Source organism: Notolabrus celidotus, chromosome 9 (genome assembly GCF_009762535.1).
Source record: "Notolabrus celidotus isolate fNotCel1 chromosome 9, fNotCel1.pri, whole genome shotgun sequence".
Classification (NCBI taxonomy): Eukaryota; Metazoa; Chordata; class Actinopteri; order Labriformes; family Labridae; genus Notolabrus; species Notolabrus celidotus.
Genome location: NC_048280.1, coordinates 12,917,667 through 12,942,191, shown reverse-complemented (window position 1 = coordinate 12,942,191; position 24,525 = coordinate 12,917,667). Strand labels below are relative to the sequence as shown.

The 24,525-nt window shown below is 41.3% G+C and overlaps 1 protein-coding gene across 1 annotated transcript; it reads left to right on the top strand.

The window, feature by feature from the left end:
• Nucleotides 1-1,548: 1,548 nt before the first annotated feature.
• atxn2 (ataxin 2) lies at nt 1,549-24,525 on the top strand. The gene is given in 28 exon segments (XM_034691716.1): nt 1,549-2,184; nt 4,052-4,082; nt 4,424-4,483; nt 4,932-5,003; nt 6,450-6,600; nt 9,314-9,438; nt 9,646-9,737; nt 10,126-10,320; nt 11,078-11,250; nt 11,603-11,851; nt 13,719-13,904; nt 14,055-14,234; nt 14,376-14,483; nt 15,361-15,431; nt 15,531-15,892; nt 15,991-16,054; nt 16,146-16,292; nt 18,353-18,425; nt 19,711-19,772; nt 19,774-19,833; nt 19,835-19,906; nt 21,135-21,261; nt 21,379-21,570; nt 21,674-21,721; nt 21,724-21,773; nt 21,775-21,873; nt 22,535-22,713; nt 23,672-24,525. Coding segments are annotated over 28 exon segments (3,369 nt in total). The 5' UTR covers nt 1,549-2,074; the 3' UTR covers nt 23,703-24,525.

The following is a 24,525-nucleotide window of genomic DNA, read 5'->3' as shown; positions in this document are numbered from 1 at the left end:
ACTTTTAAGCTGTGAGCTTGGGGTAGTATTGTACTGTACCTTATCATTACTGAAAAGATGTCCACAATTTTTAGCCCCCAAAGAAAACTAGATAATAGCATATATGTTACAATAATCAATCCCTGACTGCCATCCGACCATTCAGTTGTAAGTTACAAAGGCTAACCATGCGATGAGCTGTATGTATTCTATTGATATAACAAATGGATCACTGCATTGACGTGTTTTTCCGAAAAAAAAAAAAGCATGATTTAGTCCTAGTTAGGAAACTAGGATTGAATGGATAATAGTATTTATATCAGAGATTTTTGGACACAAATTAAGTTTGCTGCTAAATGGCCATTCAGTTAACCTACTAAACCAAACAAAATGTCATAACTTTAACAGTAAACACCATTCAAACAGCTTCCTGAAAATTTTAGCTGTTTCAAGATGTTTTAGATTTGTTGTTATTTTAATAAGTAGCCTCATATAAGAATGGCATATTTTAATTTTTCAGTATTTATTTACTGCTTTATTCATTGCACATAAGTTAAACATACATTTAAAAAAAGCACGACAAACTAAAAAAGATAACCTAATTGTAATTACTGGAGAATATAAACAAATCAGTTAGTGTTCCATGGTGATTGATTCTTATCTGCCTGTTAAATGTAATGAAACTCTTTTCAGTGGATTGCTTTGACATGAATGGATGGGATCAGTTTGACTCTTGTGTTGCTCATGTTAGTGAATGTTAATAACCGCTGTCAAGGGGTTGTCAAGGGGTTTTGACCAATCAGAATCAAGCTTCTTACACAACCGGAAGATCAGTAAGAAAGCCGGGTAATAAATAAACCTAAACACAAATCCAAAAGTTCCTAATAAAAATAAAAATACTATCTGGTAAAGAAGTACTTTTAAAGACATGAAATAAGTTAACTTAGCCTAAGCAAGAGTGCACATTTAGTAGATGAATATAATAATAAAATGTGTTATGGGATAAACTATTATATATATATATATATACAAAATCATTCTAGTACAGCCAATACAGTATAATAGTTTACAGTCTTTTTCTGTTGTTAAACGAACACACACATCTGCCCTCCCAACACCCCACTCCCTCAAACCCCAATCCAAGTTAGGAAAATAAAATAATTATAATAAAATAAAATAAATTACCAGCAAATGACAGTTGGTAAATAAATAAAAAAATAAATACATTACAATTAATCAACGTTATTGGGTATTGCATTGGAAATGTGATATATATAAGACAAAATATATAAGAAAACGTCACAGAAAACTATAATCTATATCAGGCAAATGCTGAATTATCAGATTAATTTCAAATGTTCTAGTTTTTGTTCCCATTATTTGTGAGAGTAATGTGTGTCTTTCCTTGTACGCTGTGTGTTCAGTGTGTTTAGTGTGTTTAGTGTGTTCGCCGGCTCACGTGGTGGTGGATGCCACAAAACAGCCGTTGAGAATGCATTGACTTCCTGGAAATAGTTCCGTGTTAAAACAGAGATTTTCTAAGACAAACGCGCTTCTATGTGTTCATTTCAGGAGGCAGTATCAAACACAACCATATTTGTCTTGATAGAAGGCAAAGTCTTTTCAGATAAACCTAATTTAGCAATATTTAGTGATATGTTATGAGCCGTTCCGCCTCTCATATATCCCTCCGCGGTTTTTTGTGCCCTTTCAGACTGTTTTGGTCTTTTCGCTGTTAGCAACGGAAACAACCCGAGATAGCTGTAAACCCTGTTTTCAGATAATCGAATTTTTGTGTTAGGATTACAAAACAAATTGACAAGAGGTGTAACACTCATGTTCATTTTGGAAGAGTGATTGTCGCGTGTTGTCTTTTTTTAATAATTATTTTTCTCTGTTTTAATAGGAATTGTACAGATTGCTAATTTAGCTAGCAGCTGTTAGCTTGCTGTTTTAGCATCTTCTCTCATTGACATTAGCCTGCTAAGCTAGCCCTCTCAGCGAGCTGTCACCAAAACCACACACCGTCAACATCGGCAACAGCTTTGCGGTGTGAAGCGGGTCGTTTTCACACGCCGTCTTTTATGGGATCACCATGTCCATGAAGGCCGGTGGAAATCGTAGCAAGCCCGGCGGTGGCAACACAGCTGGTGCCGCCGCCTCCGGTGCCGGAGGAAGCGGCGGGGGGAGACAGAATATGGGCAGGTCTGTGACATTTAAACCTCAAACTCAGCGAGATAAAAACACACCAGTAGGATGTAATGTGGTCAGTTTTCAGTACGTGTGCACATCCACGCCCCAACCCGGGCAGTTTTGAGAGATGACATCCCCGTTAAGTGGTCCTAAACTAGTGTACGTGTTAGTGGACGGTGTGCGGGCCTTGATACGCGGAGTCCATCCACTATAACGTGATGCTGTGCAGCTAGTGAGGCCTGCTGCCTGCTTGGTACAATCATGTTGCAACTTCGACGTGACGCTACATCCTCTTGCACATTACATTAGACTCATCATCTGCTCTCAGACTGAGTATTTTCACATGCAGGGTCAGGTATGTTTTCCCACATGTGTGGAGCAGTGAGGCTGATATCAGAGAACCATCAGAGTCCATCCAGCTAACGTTAATTAGCCTTTTTGACAGCCCATGCTTGTTATGCAGTGCGTTTTACAGCAGCTAGCGAACAGGGTCGCCTGTGCGACTCTTTAACCTAAGGGTCCGTGATAAAGCACCTGTGTCTGTTTTCACATGTCTGTCATATTGCTTGGTACGTTAGCGCAATAATGCTGCAAGGAATTGCTATAAAGCGTGTGGGCGCACGAGAGAGAGGGGCGGGTGTGGAGGGTGAAGAGGAGGAGGAGAAGGAGAAGAAGGGGAAATTATAGACCGACGGGCTTTCAACCTTGACGTTGCTGCTGCTCATGAGGAATTGTGTCCTTGAAGCATGACATTTCTGTTATATGCGGTGTTAAGATGAAGCTAACACATACTGTTTTAGTGCAGGAGCTGCATGCGTATTGTGCTTCTAGGAGATACGGTCAGGCTTCTATTCACCGGTCACTAGGACAGTACGTCCCATTCATTGCGTAGGTTTTTATCTTTGAGGGCGTGCGAAAAAATGTGAAGTAAGAACGGTGACCCATGCACAATGAAATCAGCCTGTTTCATGTCGAAATGATTTGGATTTGTTCCTTTTATAATCTTTAGGAAACAAGAGTAAGCCTATTATTCGTATACCACAATGGATATAATGTAGGGAAAGTGGCCATTGCCTACATTGTATCGGGTGTGAATGCTTGGCTACGTGCCAGCTGCTGAACAAGGTGCATTTTAGGACATGCTTGGGGAAAAAATTGTAGGCCACTGAGCGTTTGGTTGGCAGCTGTGTGAACATTTTACACACCAGCAGAATACCTCAGAGCCCCTGAGGAATGTCCACATCGTATGCTGCATTCAAATACACAAGGAATTAGCATTTTCAAAACATTACATTGTGATAATTCATGTATTTGATAATGATATGTTCAAGATCAGCTCTATAGCATCTAAGGCATTTACACCACTGCCTCCTTAGGTTAAGAGATAAGATAAGATAATCCTTTATTTGTCCCACAACGGGGAAATCAAAGTGTTACAGCAGCCAAGTGCAAACCAGTACAAAGCAAACAAGAGCATATATAGCAATTATTAAAGAGTTATTAGCAATTAAAATGAAAGCAGTCATATCTTACAACGTATATACACAACTAAATACGTAAATTTACAATATTTACGAAACCAGTGATGCAGGGAAAATGTGCACTGACTTGTAGCATAGGTATAAAACAATGTACAGAACAGAACTGAGAAGATGAGTAGAAAAAAACATATTGCACATGTAAGAAGAGAGGGATGAGTAATTATTGCACGTTAATAAATAGACGGGGGAGATATTGCAATTGAGTCCGTTTTGGTGAGATTTTTGTTATTGATTTCAGTCTTACATGTTATAGTTGATCCCAACAGTGAGTGCTGCCTTTCAGTAAGCAGTATGTGGTGATAATGATGGTGAGTTTGACATTATCTTTTTTTTTTCAGGGGCAGACACAGTGGTAAAGGCCCAGCATCAGTAAGTAACAGGTTTATTGTACATTTCATTTTTCTTTACCTATATGCAGTATTTCACCAAAGAAAAGTAGATGCTCACATTTGATTACTGCTTCTTATTGCAGATTCTATACAGTCACTTGAATGTGACGTTATGTTTTTGTATGACATGCACTTTGATCAAAATTGCACTGAATGAATTTCTGATGAAGCATGTATGAAGTGATGAGATATCATTTTTTATGAGAATGACTTATAAATAGAAAAATGTCCTACGTGTCGTAGAGCATTCAGAGGCTTTGATCACCATTCTTCTTTGCAAATGAGGAATATCAGGAGTTAACTGTGTTTTTTTTTCTTAAGGTCATTTTCAATGGTGTATATGCAAATATGAGGATGGTCCATGTCTTGACTTCAGTGGTGGTATGTTCACCGTGTCTCTTGTATAGTTTTTTAATATTATGAAATACTAGACATGGTGAAACATGTCACATATCTTAATTAGGCCTTTTATGTAGTGACAATAATTAACAGAGGATTGAGCACAGTTTCAAAAAAAAGAAAAACCTTGTCTAAAACAGTAATGTGAATATTGCTTACTGTAAATGATTTTGTGACGGCAGTACGTCCTGCAGTCTCTCTCCGACCGCATGCTGTTCCTGCAAAATGTCTACACTGCTATAAACAAAGCCTGTGTGATTTGTAGAGACAGCTGGTTGAAAAAACAAAGCAGAGATTTATCAATCAGTTGTCTGTTTTACAACAGATGGCTTACTGCATTTATTTTTGAAATGTGTAAATAGACACTGACACTTTATTTGATGAGCAAGTAATTCATACAGTGAATAATGATGCGCCTGTTTATTCACAGGGGGCCAAGTGTGAGCTGAAAGTGAAAAATGGAGCAGTCTATGAAGGAGTATTTAAGACATATGGGCCAGAGGTAAGGATCACACCATGCATCGATCTTTATAGGCGCTAAAACTGAATCTAGAGCTGTGATTTCCTCTGTAGCAGTAATGATGATTATGGTTGACTGTGCTGGGATGAAATGCCCAGCCAGCAGTCAATAGCAGCTTCACCCCTGAGGCGTCTTAGACAAAGATCGCCCTTTCTATCTTTCCTTTTATGGAGGAGAGGTATGTGGCCCTTCATCTTCCCTTTTAGGTTGAGGTATTCCCCATTCTTTCTCCTGCGGGACAAAATTAAATTCAGCACCGATGTAAAGCTGAACCTGAGCAGCTCTTGTATTTTCTGGCCAAATCAATTGTCCTTGATTCTAGTTCCTGGAGGAATGTTCGCAACATAAATTCTCCCCTGCCTAAAACCAAACTGCAATGTTGAATTTTTTTAATAGATCTTTCTTTTATCTCTTTTGTAAGGTTGAGTGGCTAAAACGGCTGAACATTGGCAGCATACTCTCAAATAAATAGAATTTGGTGTGCTTTCAGGCAAACACACCACTGTGTTTTGAAACCAAAACAAAGCATCGCATTTGGCTTTTATTACCACAGTGTGCGCAAGCTGAACAGTCAAACATGGTGAAATATTCACCCAGCTGTACTCACCACCCCTATGTACACTGTCTCTTTGTCAACAATGTAATCTCTGGTTGCAGGACTTGTGTTTTCAATTTTCTCCCATAGCATTGAACTAGTTTTTTTAGAACTCATTGTTTTTAGGAGATTGGAGGTAGTGTCTGCCTCCATCGCAAACGCACAAGCTCCTCCGTCTGGTTTGAAAGAAAATAAATTAGCAGAACTCAATTAATTTATGTCAGTCAAACTTTAGTTTATATATGCTGTCAGCCAAGAAACCTACAGAGAGTTTCCTGTAGTTAATTTTTATGCACGCATAGTGGGCCAAGTTGGCAGGTTTTCAGTCCAATCAAGCACACCCAAGAATTTATTTGATGACGTCCTCTTTCCCCTGGTTATGCTCATCAGAATTATTTTTATTTTCCATGAATCCATCACTTTGTGTTTGTAGCAAAACAGTTTCTATGCATGTGAAAAACAATGTCCGTGTAATAAGGAGACTACAACAATATACCTGAACCGGGGTGATCTCTTCATGTTGCTGACCAAGAGCCGAAACGCAGATATATTTGATCCAGAAAATAGAGGAAAAGAAACGCAAATCCTCCCTCAGCAGCTGGAACCAGAGAAAAAGTTGATGTTTTTGCATAATAAATGTACTTGAATAAATTATTGAAATACTCTCCACTTCCTCTCCTCTGTTCAGGTACTGCAATGTTTGCTTGAGATGAAACAATGCATGCTGCAGGACCTCCATGTCCAATCATTCATCATCTCTCCTGTATACAGTTACGGCTTTTGTTGTAGTTTGGATCGCCCCTTAATCCGATGTAATAAACCTTCTCCCGCAGTGTGACCTGGTGTTGGATGCAGCCCACAGAAAGAGCCCAGAGCCGAGCATAGCCCCCAGAAAGGAGGATATTGTGGAGAGTATCATTTTCAAGGCCTCAGATGTTGTGGTCGTCACCTTCAAAGATGTGGACCTGAACTTCGCCAGGAAAGGTACTGAGGGCATTTGTGTTGATCCTTTTTTCTTAAAGTACACAAACCGGTGTCTGTTTGTACCTAGTCATGTTCATACTTAAATCCAATGAAGCATACACAGTGTAACTTGGCCAGTTTCTCACTTTGTATTCACTGCACACACACACAAACAAACAAACATGCAAGAGTGAATACCCATCAGTGTACACACACACACACAACATATTGATCTCTTTCAGTCTGTATTCTCTACCTTGATGTCACTGCGGCTTTGCCATAAGTTACATCTTGTGTGTCTGCTCTGAGTGGCCAGTCATTGAAGGCTAATGTGATCTATTGATTGGTCCGAAGGTTGCCCCAGTGGAGCAAGGACACTCAATAAAGGCTGAATGAGTCTTCTTCATCTAATTCATCTTGACCCACACTACACTCCTCTGAACCAAAATGGAATATGTGGGAGGGTTTTATTCTGTCAAAATGAACAAAGGTGTGAGGGTTTCGTCACATGATTTCAATAAGTCGTGCTGCACTGGTGCCACTAATGACAACACTATTGAAATTCCACTTTAAAAAAAAAAAGTTAAGTAGATCTAGCGCACCACTGGTAATGTTAGTGACACTCAGATTTAGTTTGTTCAGTTAAGCTTTATCCAAATGGTACTTGTATCTCCTGAGGAACTCGTAACGTAGAAATTGCTGCTCTTTGTTTTTACAAGTACATGCTGTTCACCAATTTTAATGCAGCAAGAAAGGACACAGGGAGTCTGGTGGATATGATTGAAGACTGAAAACCACACTTAAGTGGACAAAAAAGAAAAAAAAAAACACAAGGCAGAATTTTCATTTGAAACTTGCATGTAAATGTTTTGCATCCTTACATTGTTGATAAAGATGTCATCCGTTACTGTGATGGCCAGTCAGTCATTATCTATCTTTTGGTCCATCTTCTGACTCTGTCATCTGTCTGTCTCTCCTCTCTGATGGTCTAGTCTCCTCTGACACAGGTAATATATGGCTGTTTTCTCCTCTCTCACATCACTGTTTGCACAAATCTGTAAAGCTCTTCCCGAGGCTTGAGGCTGATGTGTCTGCCACCTGCATTTCAAATCAAACTTGGATAATTTGGGGAATTTAGGGATTAATTACTTAACAATGGGAATAAAGCATCAATGCGGGTCATTTTTGATTGGGTGTTGCTTTCGATGGAAGGGTTGCTTTTAAATATGGTGTTTAGTTAAGCTTTTACTAAAGAGGTCAGCAGAGGCTAAAATAAAGCCTTGTCCTAGCCACATTCGACTTTTTCATGAGACCTTATGCTTATTATCAGGGATCTGAGGGATACATAAAGCTCATAGTGTAAAATGGGAGTATAGAAAATGAATTCTTGTTGTTATTTAGTCATTAGCTTGACTTCTGTGTCGCAGCTAGAAAGCAACGCAGATATGCCCAATTGAGATTTGGCTACAAGTGGGGAAATTATTATTTTAATTATTTTTTTAACTCACCTTTTAAAACATTTTAATTTTGAATCAAGTTTAGCTACGAATGGGAAGGGCAAAGTATAAGCCTATGAATATGATTCCATTGAAAGCAACTGTTTGAAACCTCATGTCGGGCACAAGCACCTATATCTGCTTCCTGAGCTGTGTATGTAAAATCAAGCAACGACAGGATATCGTCTTTGTTTTGGTCCTGAAGTGCTTTAAGGTCATGTAATTGACTGCCATCTAAATGCATGTTTGCTTACCCTTCACTCTGCCCACATTTTTAAGTGTTACTTTCTGTATGATTCCTTGAATGGACAGTGTGCAACGAGCATTTCAACAACCTTTTTACTAAAACAATCTAGGTGTGTTAGCTCACCCATCTGTATAGTGCCAGTCCAACACTTCTGAACTTGCTACTTGCCAGAAATGCTGGGATGAGTCTGGAGGGCTGAGTTACAAGCAGCTCCAGGTGGCTGATATGCTTTATGCACGACGTCCATTGGTGCCACTTCTGAGAATTTGAGAGCAGACTCTGGGCTGACATGAGACGAGATTTCCTTTCAGACGTAATTGGTGTGTTTTTCTTTGAGCATGCCTGTTTCTGGTTTAGGTGAGCCAACCAAGGTATTAAAGTATTACATTTACTTTAAGGTCCTGAATTATGTATGTCGCCAGCCTCAAGTGGTTAACATGGGAGAGCATTTTTTTAAGATGTTGTTTGTGGACAAAATCTGGCATTGTAGCAAATATGTGCTACCTGTTTTTAAATTGTTCAATTTAATTTGATCAAAGTAAAATTACAGAAAACATTTTCACATCATACATTTATATGAGTAGTATCTATTATGAAGATACTGAATAGGGAATACTTTCTACCTTCTCAATACAAGGCTTGTTTTGCTCACCCTACCAGAACTCTTTTAAGCTTCATCAAGGCCAGCTCATGCAATAACTCAAATGATTTTGAAAGCATTTTTCTCAATCCTGTCAGCCCCATGTCTGTTTGTGGGTGGGTGTGCCTGGTGGACCACCTCTACTTCTTTATAGACCTCTGCTGTAAGAGCCTGTTGCAGAAGCTCCTGAGGCATGAGCGCCTACCCGCATACACAGTGAGAGTGCAGCCATGTGACTGTGTACCATTGTGAGCTTCTCCGTGTGTGTGTGTGTGGGTGTGGGTGTGTGTATGTGTGTTTGAGTGAGGCAGTTTGCTGTACATAGATATATATTCTTTGTGTGTGCCGCAGACAATTTCACAGATGCAGCAGTGAGCAGCAGGATCAATGGCGAGCATAAAGAGAAAGATCTGGAGCCCTGGGATGGAGGCGAGACCCACAACTCTGACAGCCTTGAGTCTCTGGATACAGATGTGGTGAGAAAATAGACACAGAGTCAACAAAGCACTGATGCTGCACTTGTGCGCACATAGAAAGGAATCTGTACAGGTGTATTATATGGTTGCTTGGACATTAGAGAGTGAAGGTTAAAGGTAGTGTGTTGTGATACAGTCATGGTATATTGTGCAAAGACCATTTGTGAAATGCCTTCTTTCTCATGGTTTCCGCCTCTGTCTTTGTAGTCAAACGGATGGGACCCCAATGACATGTTTAAGTACAATGAGGAGAAATATGGAGTCTTGTCTACATACGACAGCAGCCTGTCCACATACACGTAAGCCTCTCTGTGTTCACATGTCGTTAATTCTGCTTGCATTTGTACACTTTGTAATCAAACGTTGTATTTTCTGGAGATGTGTTAATACCTCTGGTAAATGAAGCCCCCCTCTAGCAAGTTTTACTGCCCAGTTAACAGGTAATGCTATTTCTGAAACAAAGAATTTGGTAATAATATTTCTTCTCTAAAGAATTTTCCAAGAACACTAGATAATAAACATCAACAAGAAATGACTCAGAAAATATGAAATATCGGGGCTTTAACCAATGCTGTTCCACTTGGTAATCTCGTCTAGACGGCATAAAAAAGTAAAAAGTTGAATTTGCCCCCTCCTCGGTCACTCCATCATCCTGCTGCCCTTGTCTGACCTGAACTTGTTTCCCAGGGTCCCTCTGGAGCGGGACAACTCTGAAGAGTTCCTCAAGAGGGAGGCGCGTGCTGCCCAGCTGGCGGACGAGATTGAGGCCAGTGCAACATACAAGGCCCGCGTAGCCCTGGAGAATGATGAACGCTCTGAGGAGGAGAAATACACTGCTGTCGTGCGAGGGGAGCGGGAGCGGGAGCCTCACACACTTAGCAGGTGGGATGGGACACAAGTGCACACTTAGTGCCTATACACACTCCTTTTTGGGAGGACTGTTGAGTCACTGCAGTTCTCAGTGTTGGTAGATATTCTCATTTAAAGCAGAGCAGCACAAACTGCAGCATTTTGATCCTTACATGTAAATATTATAAAGTGCAAACAGAAATTCCCTGGAGTGGGCTGTAGCATTTAAGTTGAGTCAGCCGCTTTATTAGTAATGTTTCAAAAGGTCATCACCGTTGGGAACGTATACTATTCATGTTTGACTGCAAAAAATGAAACTAGCTTTTTTAAACATGCTAATGCAGATAAAGTGATTATAAATATCATCAGAGGTTATGTATCATTGGAGAGTGCTGATGCGTACCAGAGAGCCTGTTGATTAAGACAGACTTCAAAAGAGATGCATTGAATTCTCTGATAGACACTTAAATCCCCATCAAATTGCAAAGATAAGCAAAAGGATGCACCACTTTCGCACATTAGTAGTAAATAATTTGGGTCTGCGGTAGGAAGGCTCAAACACATTCATCAGAAGAACAATGGAGCTCCACACAAGGAGAAAAAGCAGTCCCCATTAACTCACAAAGTACACAGCAGCTGTTTCCAGAACAAATGCATGAGTAATAAAAGAAAACATGCTCATTTTGCATGGTGAAGCTGAATGTGTTGCAGTGTGTAGAATGAATATCTCCCCCTCATTATCTCAACTCTTGTCTCTGCCTGTGTGGTATCTGTGTGTACGTGTGCACAGAGAGAACAAGTACATTCCTCCAGGTCAGAGGAACAGGGAGGCGATGTCATGGGGACCGGGACGTCAGAATTCTCCTCGTCTGACTCAGAGCTCAGCTGGGCCGTCAGCTCCTCGACCAGGACCTCATGATTACAGTCCCAGCTCTGGGGCTGACCAGAGGGTGGTCAACGGAGGTGAGTGTGATGCATCAAACACAAACCTGTTGTGTTTTACTGTACATTGAATGGAAATGACTCCTGGTGATACAGAGGTGCATTGGGTAGTCAATATATTGATCCCCCTGTGAATGCTACCTTTTACTCTCAGAGACTGTGGTGTAGAGTCTCTATGACGCTCATATTTGTTGTAGTTGGTAGTTTATTATTTATTATACTATCATTTTGATCATTCCTGCCTTGCCTGTCTATCTCATGATTATTAATTTCCCCCGTCTTTCTATTTCTGCTGAACTTTAATTTTCCCAGCTTTAACTGGTTGTCATCTGTTGGTTGTCATCCTTTTATCATTTGTCCTTCCCTCCTTTAGGTTCATCCCATTGGCCCTCACCCTGTCCGTCTCCTTCCTCCCGCCCCCCCTCTCGTTACCAGTCCGGCCCCTCCTCCCTGCCTCCTCGGGCGACAACGCCCACCAGGCCACCCTCCAGACCCCCCTCTCGACCTTCCAGACCTCCCTCTCATTCATCCCACCCCTCCTATCCCTCCTCCTCATCCTCCTTTTCCCACCATGGGCCCACGTCTCCAGCCAACACTATGCCCAAACGCATGTCTTCAGAAGGTACCCACATCTGTGTGGAGTAGACCTGGGCAAAGGCATGAGTTGAGGGTGGATGGATTGAATTTCTAAAGAAACCACTGTTTTCATCATGTTGAAATAAGTCACACGTGTGTTAACTGTAAAGTAAGAGGCCTACTCACAAATGGTGAAGTTGCTTTTGAGCCTGATTTGGGGTCAGGTTTGCATTTCCATGCAAATGGAAATCTTTAAGATTTAGTAAACTACAATGCTGATCCTTTGTCAGTGCGTCAGGCAGCTTCACCTTGGCATGTGGGTGCACCACAATGTGTGCTGTGGTTTCTGTTTAGCAAGAGAAAATCCTAAGTCTGCATTCCTGCACCACTGTAGACTCACTAATATCTTCTAAAGTACTCTTTTGTACTCCCAATGTTAGAGTTAGTTAGTTATTTTTTGAGCAATTTTCGGTTATTTTGGGGAATATCTTAAAATCAATCAGTTGTCAAAAGAGCAATTCAACCAGTATCTGTGGGAGTCAAATAATTTTCCAGGACATAAAACTGGCAAGTAGGGTCACAGGAATTTGTGTTTGGCACCTTTTCCCAAATCTTTCTTGAGGATTCGTCAAACACTACTCAGGTATTCAGTGTTTATTTTGGGGGGAGTGCAGCCGTCCTCATACTTGGAGTGTTTATACATTACAAATGTTGTTGCAGTTCAAGGACAAAAAATTGAACTAAAGCTCAGAGACTGTCCTTGTAACTGCACAAGCTCTACTAAACAGTGAATTCTTTAAATACTGTAACCCCCCACTTGTCTTTTATCCTGTTTTCTCCATCTCTCAACTCCCACCTCACTTTGGTTTGGTGTGATAAGTATGGTGTGTTGTGTTATTACTTTCTCTGAATCAGTGCAGTCTGCAGTTTTTCCACTAACATGCATGCACCAAATACCTTTTACTGTATAATGTGATATTTGTGTAATGCATCAAATGTCATCTTTGCAGAGGTTTTGTGAGACATAGTTGAGACTTTCACGGCAGGATGTTGAGATGATGTTTACCTCACACTAGAGCTGAATGATATATCATTTGACCATCACAATTCAAAGTGGTTAATAGTCACATCCCCTGACGTGCGATGTCAGTCATATGACCTGAAACACGTCAGTGTGTCACCACTTCCTCGTTTTCCATGATTAATGTTTAATAAACATTCAATACCACTTTAATGCAGCCCCACACTACAACACACGGAGAACTGCGCTGCTGTCACCGGCAAACACTCAATTAAGACAGATGGGTTTTAAGACAGGGTATTCCTGCTTGTACCGGTGCTCGACAAAGTGGGCACACGCGCAGACCGCTAATGGAGTCTTTTCTTTTAGCATCGGCACCTGTAGCTCACACACAGTGTGGGGTTGTGAAAATCACATGCAGGAGAAGACGGGAGTTTTAGTTTAATTTTAAGTTACTTCACGGGTCTGGTGACGCAGATTGAACATAACTTTAAACATCATCAGAAATGATTGATGACATGTAAGACAGTCACGTTTGTTATTAAAGTTTATGGAGTCACGTGTCGCTCCACCTGTTGTCTCTCTGCTTCTCCATGTGGATGTCAGAGCTGCTGTCGAAGGCTGGACACAGTGTAGAGACAGAAGGAGAGGGATCTGATTTGGAAGCAGGAAATAGACCTAAACATCCAAATAATAAATATTATATTATTAGAAATGTTCAAAGGACGAAAAATCATTGCATTTATGAGGTTTATATTTCTGTATTTTTTATATATTTGCAATATAAGTCGCAGAAAGGAAAAATATTGCAATATGAATTAATTATGCAGCCGTACCTCACACCCGCTGTGAGTTCATAGATTTGTCTTCATCGGTCTGTCTTCGTCTACAGGTCCACCCAGAATGTCTCCAAAGTCCCAGCGGACGCCTCGGGCTCACCGCGTGCCACCCTGCCGGACAACCGGAGTACCTCCTGGAGTGGACTTAATTTCCCACAATGCACCAGGAGAGGTCCCAGTCACTCAACCAACCAGGAGCAGCCCCTCTGGAGGGACGTGGTCATCAGTAGTTAGTGGAGGTAGAACATTTCTTTAAGTCTTTATCCTTTTGATTGATCTGTTGTGTTGTTGTTTGTCAGTAGATTAAAATAGGTGAATTTGTTGGTAGTGACCTGAAATAAGTTTTTTTTAAATGAATGCTAAATCGAAGCTCTCCCTCCCTTCCTCAGCTCACAGACCTCGTTCCCCCCGACAGAACAGCATGGGTGGAGCATCCTCTGGTGCCTCCTCCATCCCGTCATCCCAGACAGGAACAACACCCGTGGAAACTGCTGCCACGCCAACCTCAGCTTCCTCTCCTACTGCTGCTAGCCCCGCCCCCGGCATGGTCGCCTCTCCATTAGCAGATGGTGAGCTCAGAATTCAGGGTTTAGGAAGTAAAGGATGCGTGCTTTATTTATGATGGTTCTGTTACTATCCAAAACAGTGTTCAACGATCCTGCATCTGCTTTTATGTCGGAGTAAAGTGTCTGTTCTTCTGTTTTGTTTAGCAAAAGAGTGTCGAGTTCAGGAGACGAGACAAACGTCCCCCACAGCAAATAAGGAGAACATCAAGCCCTTGGAAAGCTCAACTAGTATCACTAGACCAGTTTGTAAAGGTACAGAACACCTTAGACCAGTGTTTTTCAACCTTTTTTGAGCCAAGGCACATTTCACACATTAAAAAAAATCCTGAGTCACACCACCAACCAAAAGTTTTACAAAATGACACATTTAGTCTCTCAATATATAAATCTATTTATCTGAGAGCGGGACTTTGGCTACTTCTTTAACTGTGTCATGGCAAAGCTTCTTATTTACAATAGCTTTTGCAGGTAGCATTAATGTCTCTGCCACAGTGTGTGGCTTTTTTGATTTGGCCACGAGTTGAGTTACTAAGTAGCTAGCTTTGAGAGGTCTCGCAGACACCGTTGTAGTTTTTTCTTATAAAAGTAGCATTTTCCACCACCCATATTACGCTCTTCATACGGGTTAGAATTTTGTCCAGGGCCCTGTTTGGAGTTTTCATTTTTCCTTTTGGAATTTTTATCCATCACTGTTGTACGCCTACGTCTTGTCACATACACCTCCCGCATTCATCATTAATTCTATAGTCGTAAATTAACAAGGTCATTAGTGCGCTTTATTGTCCCCCAGTGGGTGGGTAGCGAAGTTCAGTACATGGACCCGTATTTAATTACTCCATCAGTCACTACACTGCAGGCACAGACGCACTACATGGCAAATTATTTGCAGTACATGAATAATATTTTTGGGGACTAATTAAGTGAAATTGGAAAATGTCCCACGGCAGGAAAATCACTGCCTTAGACAGCACTACTCGTTTATAAATACCTGATAAGGGTTACTACCTGTCTTCAATAATAAGGATAACCCATTTGTTATAGATTATAACCTTAAGCATCTCTCTCTCTCTCTCTCTCTCTCTCTCTCTCTCTCTCTCTCTCTCTCTCTCTCTCCCTCTTCCTGTTGCAGGACCCCCTTCTATGGCAACAGACCACAGAAAACAAATAGATAATTTAAAGAAATTTAGTGTAGATTTTAGGGTAAGTATATATTTTGATTCCTGGTTATAGAAATAACTTAAAAAAAACCTCATGCCCACAAGGTTGTACATTTTTTCTAACTCTTCCTCTCATTTTTAGTTGCAGTCTAGTTCAAACTCTGACCCTGCCTTTGACCAGATGATGACCAAGCCTCCTAGAGATCCAGCAGAGAAGCCTAAAGACCTTCCCCTGGACAAAGCCTCCACGGTGGGGCGGGAGGGCGTTGATGACGGTGTAGTGATTGCTGCAGGCACCCCTGGTTGTGCCCCTGCTGCATCCACCAACGCCACCAACACCAGTAAGCCTGGCAGCCCTGCCGCACTGTCCCCGTCTCCCTCAGCCCCGGACATGAAGAGGGCAGGGCTAGATGTGACATCACAAGGAGTCCAGACGACGGCTACGTCCACATTCAGTGGACCCAAGCATGAAGAGAAGGAGGAAAAGAAGGAGGCTGTGCAAGAGTGAGTAGGAGGGACTGCTGAGTCTTTTTATGACAACTTAACAAATATGAACCGATGATAACAGATTCATCTTTTCATTCCTCTTGCTTTTCTTACAGTCAAGTGAGGAAATCAACTCTGAACCCAAATGCCAATGAGTTCAAACCCAGGTTCAATACACAGGTCAGCACATCCTGCTGTTACCAGACTATCAGATCTAAATACCTCAAACTTAGATTCTTAGTTATATTTTTATATCTGTCTCCTTCATCAGCCCAAACCAGCCAACACCCCGACACCTCCCCGACCTCAAGGCCAGCCCAGTCCCTCCATCGTGGTCCAGCAGCCCCAGGCTGTGTACGGCCAGACGGTCTGCTTCCCACAGATGTATCCCCTCACACCTGTCAGCCCTGGAGTGCAGGTGAGACACACACAGCATGCTTAAATAAGAACTATGAAGACAGAAGTGAGTGTTGATAATGCTGATCATATGAAGCTCATTAAAACAAACTCCTAACAACCATCACCATTAACCACCTTAACATTTCAGCTGTGTTTTTATTTGTCTTTCCTGTATTTAATCATCTTTAATGCATGCTGTCTTTATTTCATCCATATTTCTTTACTTATTCTAGCAGGCTGTAGGGCTGAACCTGAACTCAGCACTTTCTTTTCCAGGATAGCGGTAGTCTAATGCTTTTCCTCCTGATTATAGCTTTTTGTAGGCATCAGCTGTGGGATGAAACTATTCCAGCTGTCTATTGTCTTTGTGATTTACGTCACATCTCTTTGTTTTTAACATAAACGCCTGCATGGAAAATGACAGTTTTGTGATGAGAGAATGAAGCTAAGCTACAGTAAGCAGTAGCTCGGCATGCTTTAGTCCCTCCTACTGTCTTCTGTTTGCTTAAGAGCGTCAGTCAAACACTGATGAAGACGTTCTCTGATTTCTACTGGTTCAAGTCACTGAGTCAATCAATCAATCAATCAATCTTTATTTGTATAGCGCCAAATCACAACAAACGTTATCTCAAGACGCTTTTACAAACATTGGAGGTCTAGACCGTACTCTATGTCAAATTATGAACAGAGACCCAACTTCAAGACAGGATAAGACTCAGTCTTACCCCACCTTAATCCATCATGAGCATTGCACATCGCAATATTTAGCTAGTTACAGTGGCGAGGAAAAACTTCCTTTTAACAGGCAGAAACCTCAGGCAGAACCAGACTCATATTAGACAGACATCATGCCTCGACTGAGTTGGTCTTGAAAGAGGGATAGAGGAGAGTCTGTTTATTTGGGAAATTTCACCATCAAAGGATCATTTAGGACTCATTTTGCTACGTTTACAGCATGCCATGAATCTTCTTTGTGCACAGTCGGGCTGTGAAATGACCAAATTGCAGATATTTGAGGAAAAACAAAATTAAAATTTGACTCATGATGGATGATGTTTCTATTTTTTTAAGAGGACAGTCCTGATATTTACAAGCCTTTGGGTCTTTCCTCTCCTTTGTATACACGTTCATATCTTCATTGTTTCCTTTATCACCCTCCATTGTCATCAAGACATCTGCATTTTACGATTTTTTTTTGTTTGATTATTTGAAAACTGTTTTGGTCAATAATTGTAATAATGAGCTAAATCTAAAGATGTAACACCAGCATAAAGCAGTGACTGAAAGGTTTTAACTTATTGTTAATGAAGTGTTGCTCATAGATATGTATTTTTCCGTGTGTTGCTGTAAGAAAAACTTGGTGATCCAACATCAGACTCATGTAAAATACTCTGGTCAACAACTAAAGAGTGGTTCTCTTTCCCTTTTCTCCCCTTCCTCCTCCTCCTCCTCTCTCTCTCTCGCTCCATTAGAAAAGCATAATATGGAAGGTTTGTGAATTTTTTAAATCCTTTTTGTTTTTTGTTTTTTTCTAAAGGCCAATTAGTTCTGAGATGTTTTGCCTGCTTGTTGAATTAATGCCATCAGATGTTGGTTTGCCAACTTCTTATTGCAATTCATTTTTAACAGTCATAACAGATGGACTTCATCTTATTTCTATTGGCTTCATCTGTTCACTGAACAAATGTCTGACAGCTGATAGGAGTTTAAGCCTCTTTTGTCTCTGCCACAGTTCTGTTTGTCAAAGAAATGCATGGACTGTAATGTTGAGGAGTTAAGATATGGAAGGTGACACGCAGTGTTGGGTTAAAGTCATGGTAGAGTCCAGTTATAGACAGGTGTAGAATATGCATGTGGCCCCAGGTAAGAGATAATCCCCTCACTCTCACATGCACATGTTTGATAAGATACTTTTGTTTGTGTTGGTCAGCGCTGAATACTTGTTGTTCGGCCTCACTGAAGGAAGCATTGGGACACATGAGCAGGAATTCTTTTGATTTTAGACGAGGTTTTCATGCTGCCGTGAGAAGATTGAGTATAAATGTGTTTTCTTCATCCTCACTCCTCTCCTCACTGCAGTCTCCAGCCATGTACCAGGTTCAGATGCCTCATATGACAGTCAGCCAATCTAAACCCTACAGACCAGGTAAAGGTGAGGACAACCTCCGCTTTTTCTAATTTACCTCTCACATGCATCTCTTTGTCTCTCTCTGTCTTTCAAAATAAATGTGGTCAGGGAATTGACTGTGATAGGCCCTGAATTTAGGGTTTCAAAATTCTGGGAATTTTCAAAGTTGGAAACTTTCCATGGGATTTAACAGGATTTTATGGGAATAAACGGGAATAAACAGGAATTTACTGAATTGAAGGTTGTCTATTAATAGGGAACTTAAATAAAGTTGGGGAAAATATATTTGAGCATAATCCTGACTAGAAAAAAAAAGATTTCATGCAAGTCCAGTTGAATATCTATGCTATTCCTCAATCACATGCACATAGCCCACTGCTTACTGCAGGGCTATTGAGACCACGCCTCTTACATGCACTGTGCATTCCTCCATCACATGCACAGATGATTTCTGAGGGAAGATGCTTTTTTATTTGGAGGTTGAATGGGACTTTGTTGGAGGGAGAGCGGCTCTTTTCATTTAACATTTTGAATGGGACTTTGTTGGGATTGCATTTTTGTCCATTTTTGAATGGGTTGGGTTAGGGGGATGAGTAATATTTAACTCAACATTCATATTTTGAACTTCAATGAAAGAATTGATTGTTCAATAAAATATTTAACGCTTGATAAAGTTCTACTTACAAATAAATCTGTTTTAATTGTATTATTTTGGATGGATGTCTGCTTCTAACAAAACAAAATTTATGCTTGGATATACTACAGCTCCATTAAATTACGCTAAATTCCCATTGATTCCCCTGGAAAGTTCCCAATTTGGAATATTTACAAAATTCCCCAGCTTAACTCCCATGGAAATTTGCCGGAAACTTTCCGGAAATTTACTGGAAATTTTCTACCCCTTTGCAACCCTACCTGAATGTAATAGAATGTGTCATTCTAATCTAGGTGTTACGTTTTGAGTAAATATATATTCAGGAACCTTCATGTATTCATCCTAAGGGGAGGTGTTAATCTGAGACGCATATCAGTCTATTAAAGAAGCCAGTGCATGCATGAGGAAGTCTTGGCACTGTGAATCCATTATCCCGATTTGTAGAGCCTCCACCTAAGCAGGTGTTTCTCATCTTTCAAAATATGGGCTGAAAAAAGGGGGACTCTAAATAATGTGTCTTTCCATTGAGTAAATATGTAAGCCTGTCTCTAACCCAGCTGTACTTTTTCTCACTCCTCCATGATTCTAATGAGTTCCAAATGAAGGGAAACAAAAAAGTCACCCCCCCTGTAATCTCTTCACATGACCCTCCAGTACCCAACATGCCCCAGCAGAGGTCAGACCAGCACCACCCGCAAGGCACGCCCACCATGATGCCACCCAGCGACAGCAGCAGGACCCCCTATTGTAGCTCAGAGCCCCGCTTACTCTGCCCAAGTACTTCACCTGCAGCCCGCAGCAGTTTACCAGTCAGCCTCTGGTCCAGCAGATGACACATTACCAATCACAGGTACCATTTCACCTCTTACTCTCACAGTCTAATCACATCACCTCTGACAGTCCAGAAGGCTCTCCTATCAGGAGCAATATGTTCCTATAACTGTTAGTGTTGCACCGTCAGTGAGAGCTGGCGGTCTTTATGCCTTCCAGCTGTTCTCCGGTTTGTTTGACAGATGCATGCAGCCCAGCAGCCTGAAAGAATGCCAGCAAATGTTTCATCACATCTGATTTGTGTAGCTAACCACGCTCCCTCTACTTGTGAAGTGTTGTTAGGTGTTAGCAAGCAGCAGAACATACTGAGGCATCTTAATGAGCTTGTTTTACTGGGAAGAACAGCACAAAAGCCAAAACAATGTTTAGTTTTGAACATCATAATGCGGAAGGAAGGGAGTGAAGGTTAAAACAGAATGAAAACTTTTATGAGATGCTAATTCTGCCGCAATTTTAAGCAAGAAAAAAGACAAAAACCACCAGCCTGCCTTAGGCTCTTTTTTAGCAAAGCCCCGACTTAGAAAGAAACGAATGATTTTTTAATTTTTTAATTTTCTTTTATTGACAGCTTTAGCACCGAATGGAGGCAAAATGAATGAGGAGAAAGTGCACAGAATTACAAGCAACAAAAACATTTAGTTAAAACTCAGCACTCACAAAGATACGTGAAAGATTTGACTCTTTAATTATCTGTATTTATTTCTACACAAACTTTTTTTAATAGACAAAATAAGCCTAACTTCTAAAGTAAGGGTTGTGTTCTTCTACCACTGTGCAGTGTTTCATGATGACGATTTATCATAGCATATAACAGGAAAATCAATGTAGTTAAGATACCCAGCCCTCTACAAGATTAACACTTAATTTCAAGTAACATCTATCTTGATTTTGGTCCCCCTGTGGACAAATAAATACTCTTTTTAGTTCTTTGCTGATTCTTCCCAGTACGTGTTTGTGTAATATTGTCTAAAGAGAAATCCCTTCTGCTTCCCTTTAACTGCCTAACAAACCTTTCACAGTGGTAATCAAACAGAGCCTCTATCACACTGTGTGCTGTATATTTCTCAGTAGTTATTCAACCCCAGTGTCAATAGTCCTTTAAGAATTATCACAAAGCATAAATATTTAGGTCATATATGTTATTTTGTCTTATAGAGGCATCAGTATGTTTATGTTTTGGTTTGGTTACAAACTGTCACACACACTGGCTCTAATGCTGTGTTGTCCTTCTCTCGTGTGTCCTTCAGGCGCAGCATGTGTTCAGTCCAGTGATGCAGGGCAGTGCCAGGATGATGGCACCTCCCACGCATGGACAACCCAGCCTCGTCTCTTCCTCGACTACACAGTACCCCGAGCAGACACACACCATGTATGGTACGACAGCCCCACCGCCTGTGTGTGTTCACATGAGTGTGTTTTGGTCAGAGTGTGCAGGTGATGTCTGTGCTGGTTTCATACTTCCATCCTCACTCACATTGATTCTTGTCTCAGTGTCTCCAGGGCCAATGCCTCAGCAGTACCCCCACCCCAGTGCCACCTTGCACCCTCACCCCCAGCACCCCCAGCAATCTGCTACACCTACAGGCCAAGGCCAGCAGGGTGGCCCCCAACAACATGGAGGTCCTCCTAACCACCCAGCTGCAAGTCCAGTGCAGCACTCACAGCACCAACAGGCAGCAGCAGGTGACTACATTAAAGGTTTAAAGCTTTGATTTTCCCACCTGAGCTTGTAGAACTGTGTTTCTATGCATGTGTGTGTTGTTGTTGTTTTAGCTGCAGCAGCAAGCCCAGGCCCTCCACCTGGCCAACCAGGCTCCACAGCAGCAGATGTACTCCACCTGGCCCCCACGCCCCCCTCCATGACCCCGGGGCCAAATCCTCAGTCCTCCACAAGCATCGTTCCCCTCTGCCCAGCAGACGGTCTACATCAACCCACAGCAGGTGCAGCACGGCTACAACCATAACCACATGGCACACGTGCAGCAGGTGAGTCACAATCCACTCTCAGGCCGGCTGAACTATCAGAGCAGACCTGACCGAGTGATCAGACCAGCAGTGTTTTCATGACAGGGATTAAAAATGTGGGAGTGAGGAATTCTGGGATCAGAGCCAGCAGATGTTCAGGTTTATGAATGGGTCATATTCTGGTGGTGATAATGTTGTAAAGTGTAGTGCGTATTATTTGGCAGACTTTTCAATGCAGTTGGTTTTTATACTCTTCATATAAAAGATGAACATGGCATACTAATGCAAACAGAAACACACACACACTGGTATTTATCAATGAAATACCTTCACTGTATGTTTGATGTAGAAATGTTTGATCGCCAACTACATGTGCAAACATGATAGGTCTGTAACGTAGCACTTCTGGACATTCAGGAAAAAAGCTATTTATTCCTTTTGCTTATAGATAACATCACTGACAGTGAATTTGTGTACTCTTACGAGACAGCTAAAACTTTTGTAGAGGACTTCGATGACGGTGAAAACTAGTTTATTTGTGTCCCAGATTCATGTTTTATTTCATTCCCTATCTCAGATATTGTCTACAGGACATAACCATGGAGGTCATGGTGTTGCTGTCATTCTCCCCTTTTCTATCTCTCCCTGTCACACATGCTCACACATTGCCTCTCACACCCAGGCCCATATGCAGTCCGTATGGTGGCCGTCTCACCACCCGGCGCAGACCCACCCAACCATGATGCTGATGGACTACCCAGGGTCCTCCAGGGGGTCCGCAGCCCCAAATGCCCCAGACTGCAACTTAACCCCATACCTGTTTTCTTCCACCACACATTTCTCCTACCGGGCACATCCACAGGTATGTCCATTTTATCAACTAGCACACTCCTGCAGGGCGGGTACTTGTTTTTAATGCTGATTGGTAACAATCCCTCACTGTGCACATTAAGGCATCTAAATCATCAACTATTTAACAGGCTGGTTGTTCACATTTCAGATTTAAGTGTTGAAAAATGGAGTCATTAGAATGTGCACATCTTTCTCAAATGTAGTGTCGTTAATAGTCACCTGCGTTAGTCACGACAGTCTTGTAAACTGACGAGAATAGTAGCAGTGACTCCAGATGGCCTGCTGAGTCGGAGTGTCTCATAGCAGATCTAACAATGAAACCTGCCAGACACTTGTTTATGCTGACAGTGTTACATGACGTATTATGGAGAGGTGAAGCCATCGTAGGTGACTCAACAGTGGGTGGACTCTCGTTCTCATAGTCTTTTCCTAACCATGGCCATGTAGCTAAAGATATCCAGCTAGTTGTATTTGAAATGGTAGTCAGATGTGTTGTCTGGAATCATCAAGAGTGAGCAGACTTTTCAGATGTTGCAGAAAATTGCTTTTTATTATATTAAACAAATGTCTGTGCAGTAGTATTAATTTGGAGTAAATATAGATGCTTCAGATTAGGTTTATTTTTTAACATATGCACTAAAATGACAGCCATGCTTCTAGTTTCCAGAACAAAAGCATGGATTAGAAGACAGTTTGACTCTTTCTTTTTTTTTGCTCTATTGAAAATTCACATGCCAAGTTTGATGGATGGAAAGCTGCTCAGTGGACTTGTGTGGCACAGTCTGCTGATCCTTAAGGTTCTTTAGAGAACTCTAATGGGCACTGTGAACGAGGGAAATAATAAAGGGTCTGCTTCTGTTGTAAGACGAATGGAAATAAACAAAACAAGAACTAACCTACATCTAGAGAATCTTGTGATTCTTCTTGTGCACACTTTTTCATGTCCCCCATTTTGTCTCCTCTCTGCAGTGCAACATCATCAGCAGCAGCAGCTGTAGATAGAGGGCGCTAGCGAACCGAGGGACCCACTCTGCGGCCGCGCTTCTAAGCCAGAGCCTTCATAACCAGGCGATGAAGAGAACGAGAGCCCCTCCCTCTCCTCTCTTTCCTCATCTTCACCAGACATGCTTCACATCAGCTTTTCTCTAACCCTCCCCTCTCCCGTCCTCCCCCTCTCTTCCTCTCTTCCTCCCTCCCTCCTTGACTAGGCAATAAGAGAATGTTAACAGGTTTGCAGTGACATGTTTTAACAAACTAAGAGTTGTATTGGACAAGACTGATCCAATTCAGCCCCTGAAAGCTGCAAAAAAATAACACACAAACACAAACATACAAACAGAACACTCACACGCACGCACTTTCAGGGGTCCAAATTGCAATTCGAGTCAGCTTGCCAAGTAAGATGTGAGAGAGAATGAGAGAAACTAATCAGTGAGAGTGAAGAAGAAAATTCAACTGGAACTTGTATTTGTCTGCACCTTGTTATGAAAAAGAAAATCTTCCAACCTTTAGACAGTATTAATCTTACTGTTTATTGCTGCTGCTATGTGCTGCGTTTGTTTCCAGACTACATGAAAAGTTTCTAACCAAACTAAAAATGAGAAATGACAAGAAGCTTCCTGTGAAATAAACATGTTAGGCAGCCAAGATGACAGGAGAAACGTTATTTATGAAATTATAATGGCAGAGGTGATCGGATCCCACTTCTCACCTGACCCTTATGTAACTTTTAAGTTAAAAACTTTTACTTTGTAGATAATATAAATAATTTAAAAAATGAGCAAAAAAACTTAAAAACAATAAAAAAGTTTTAAAAACTGA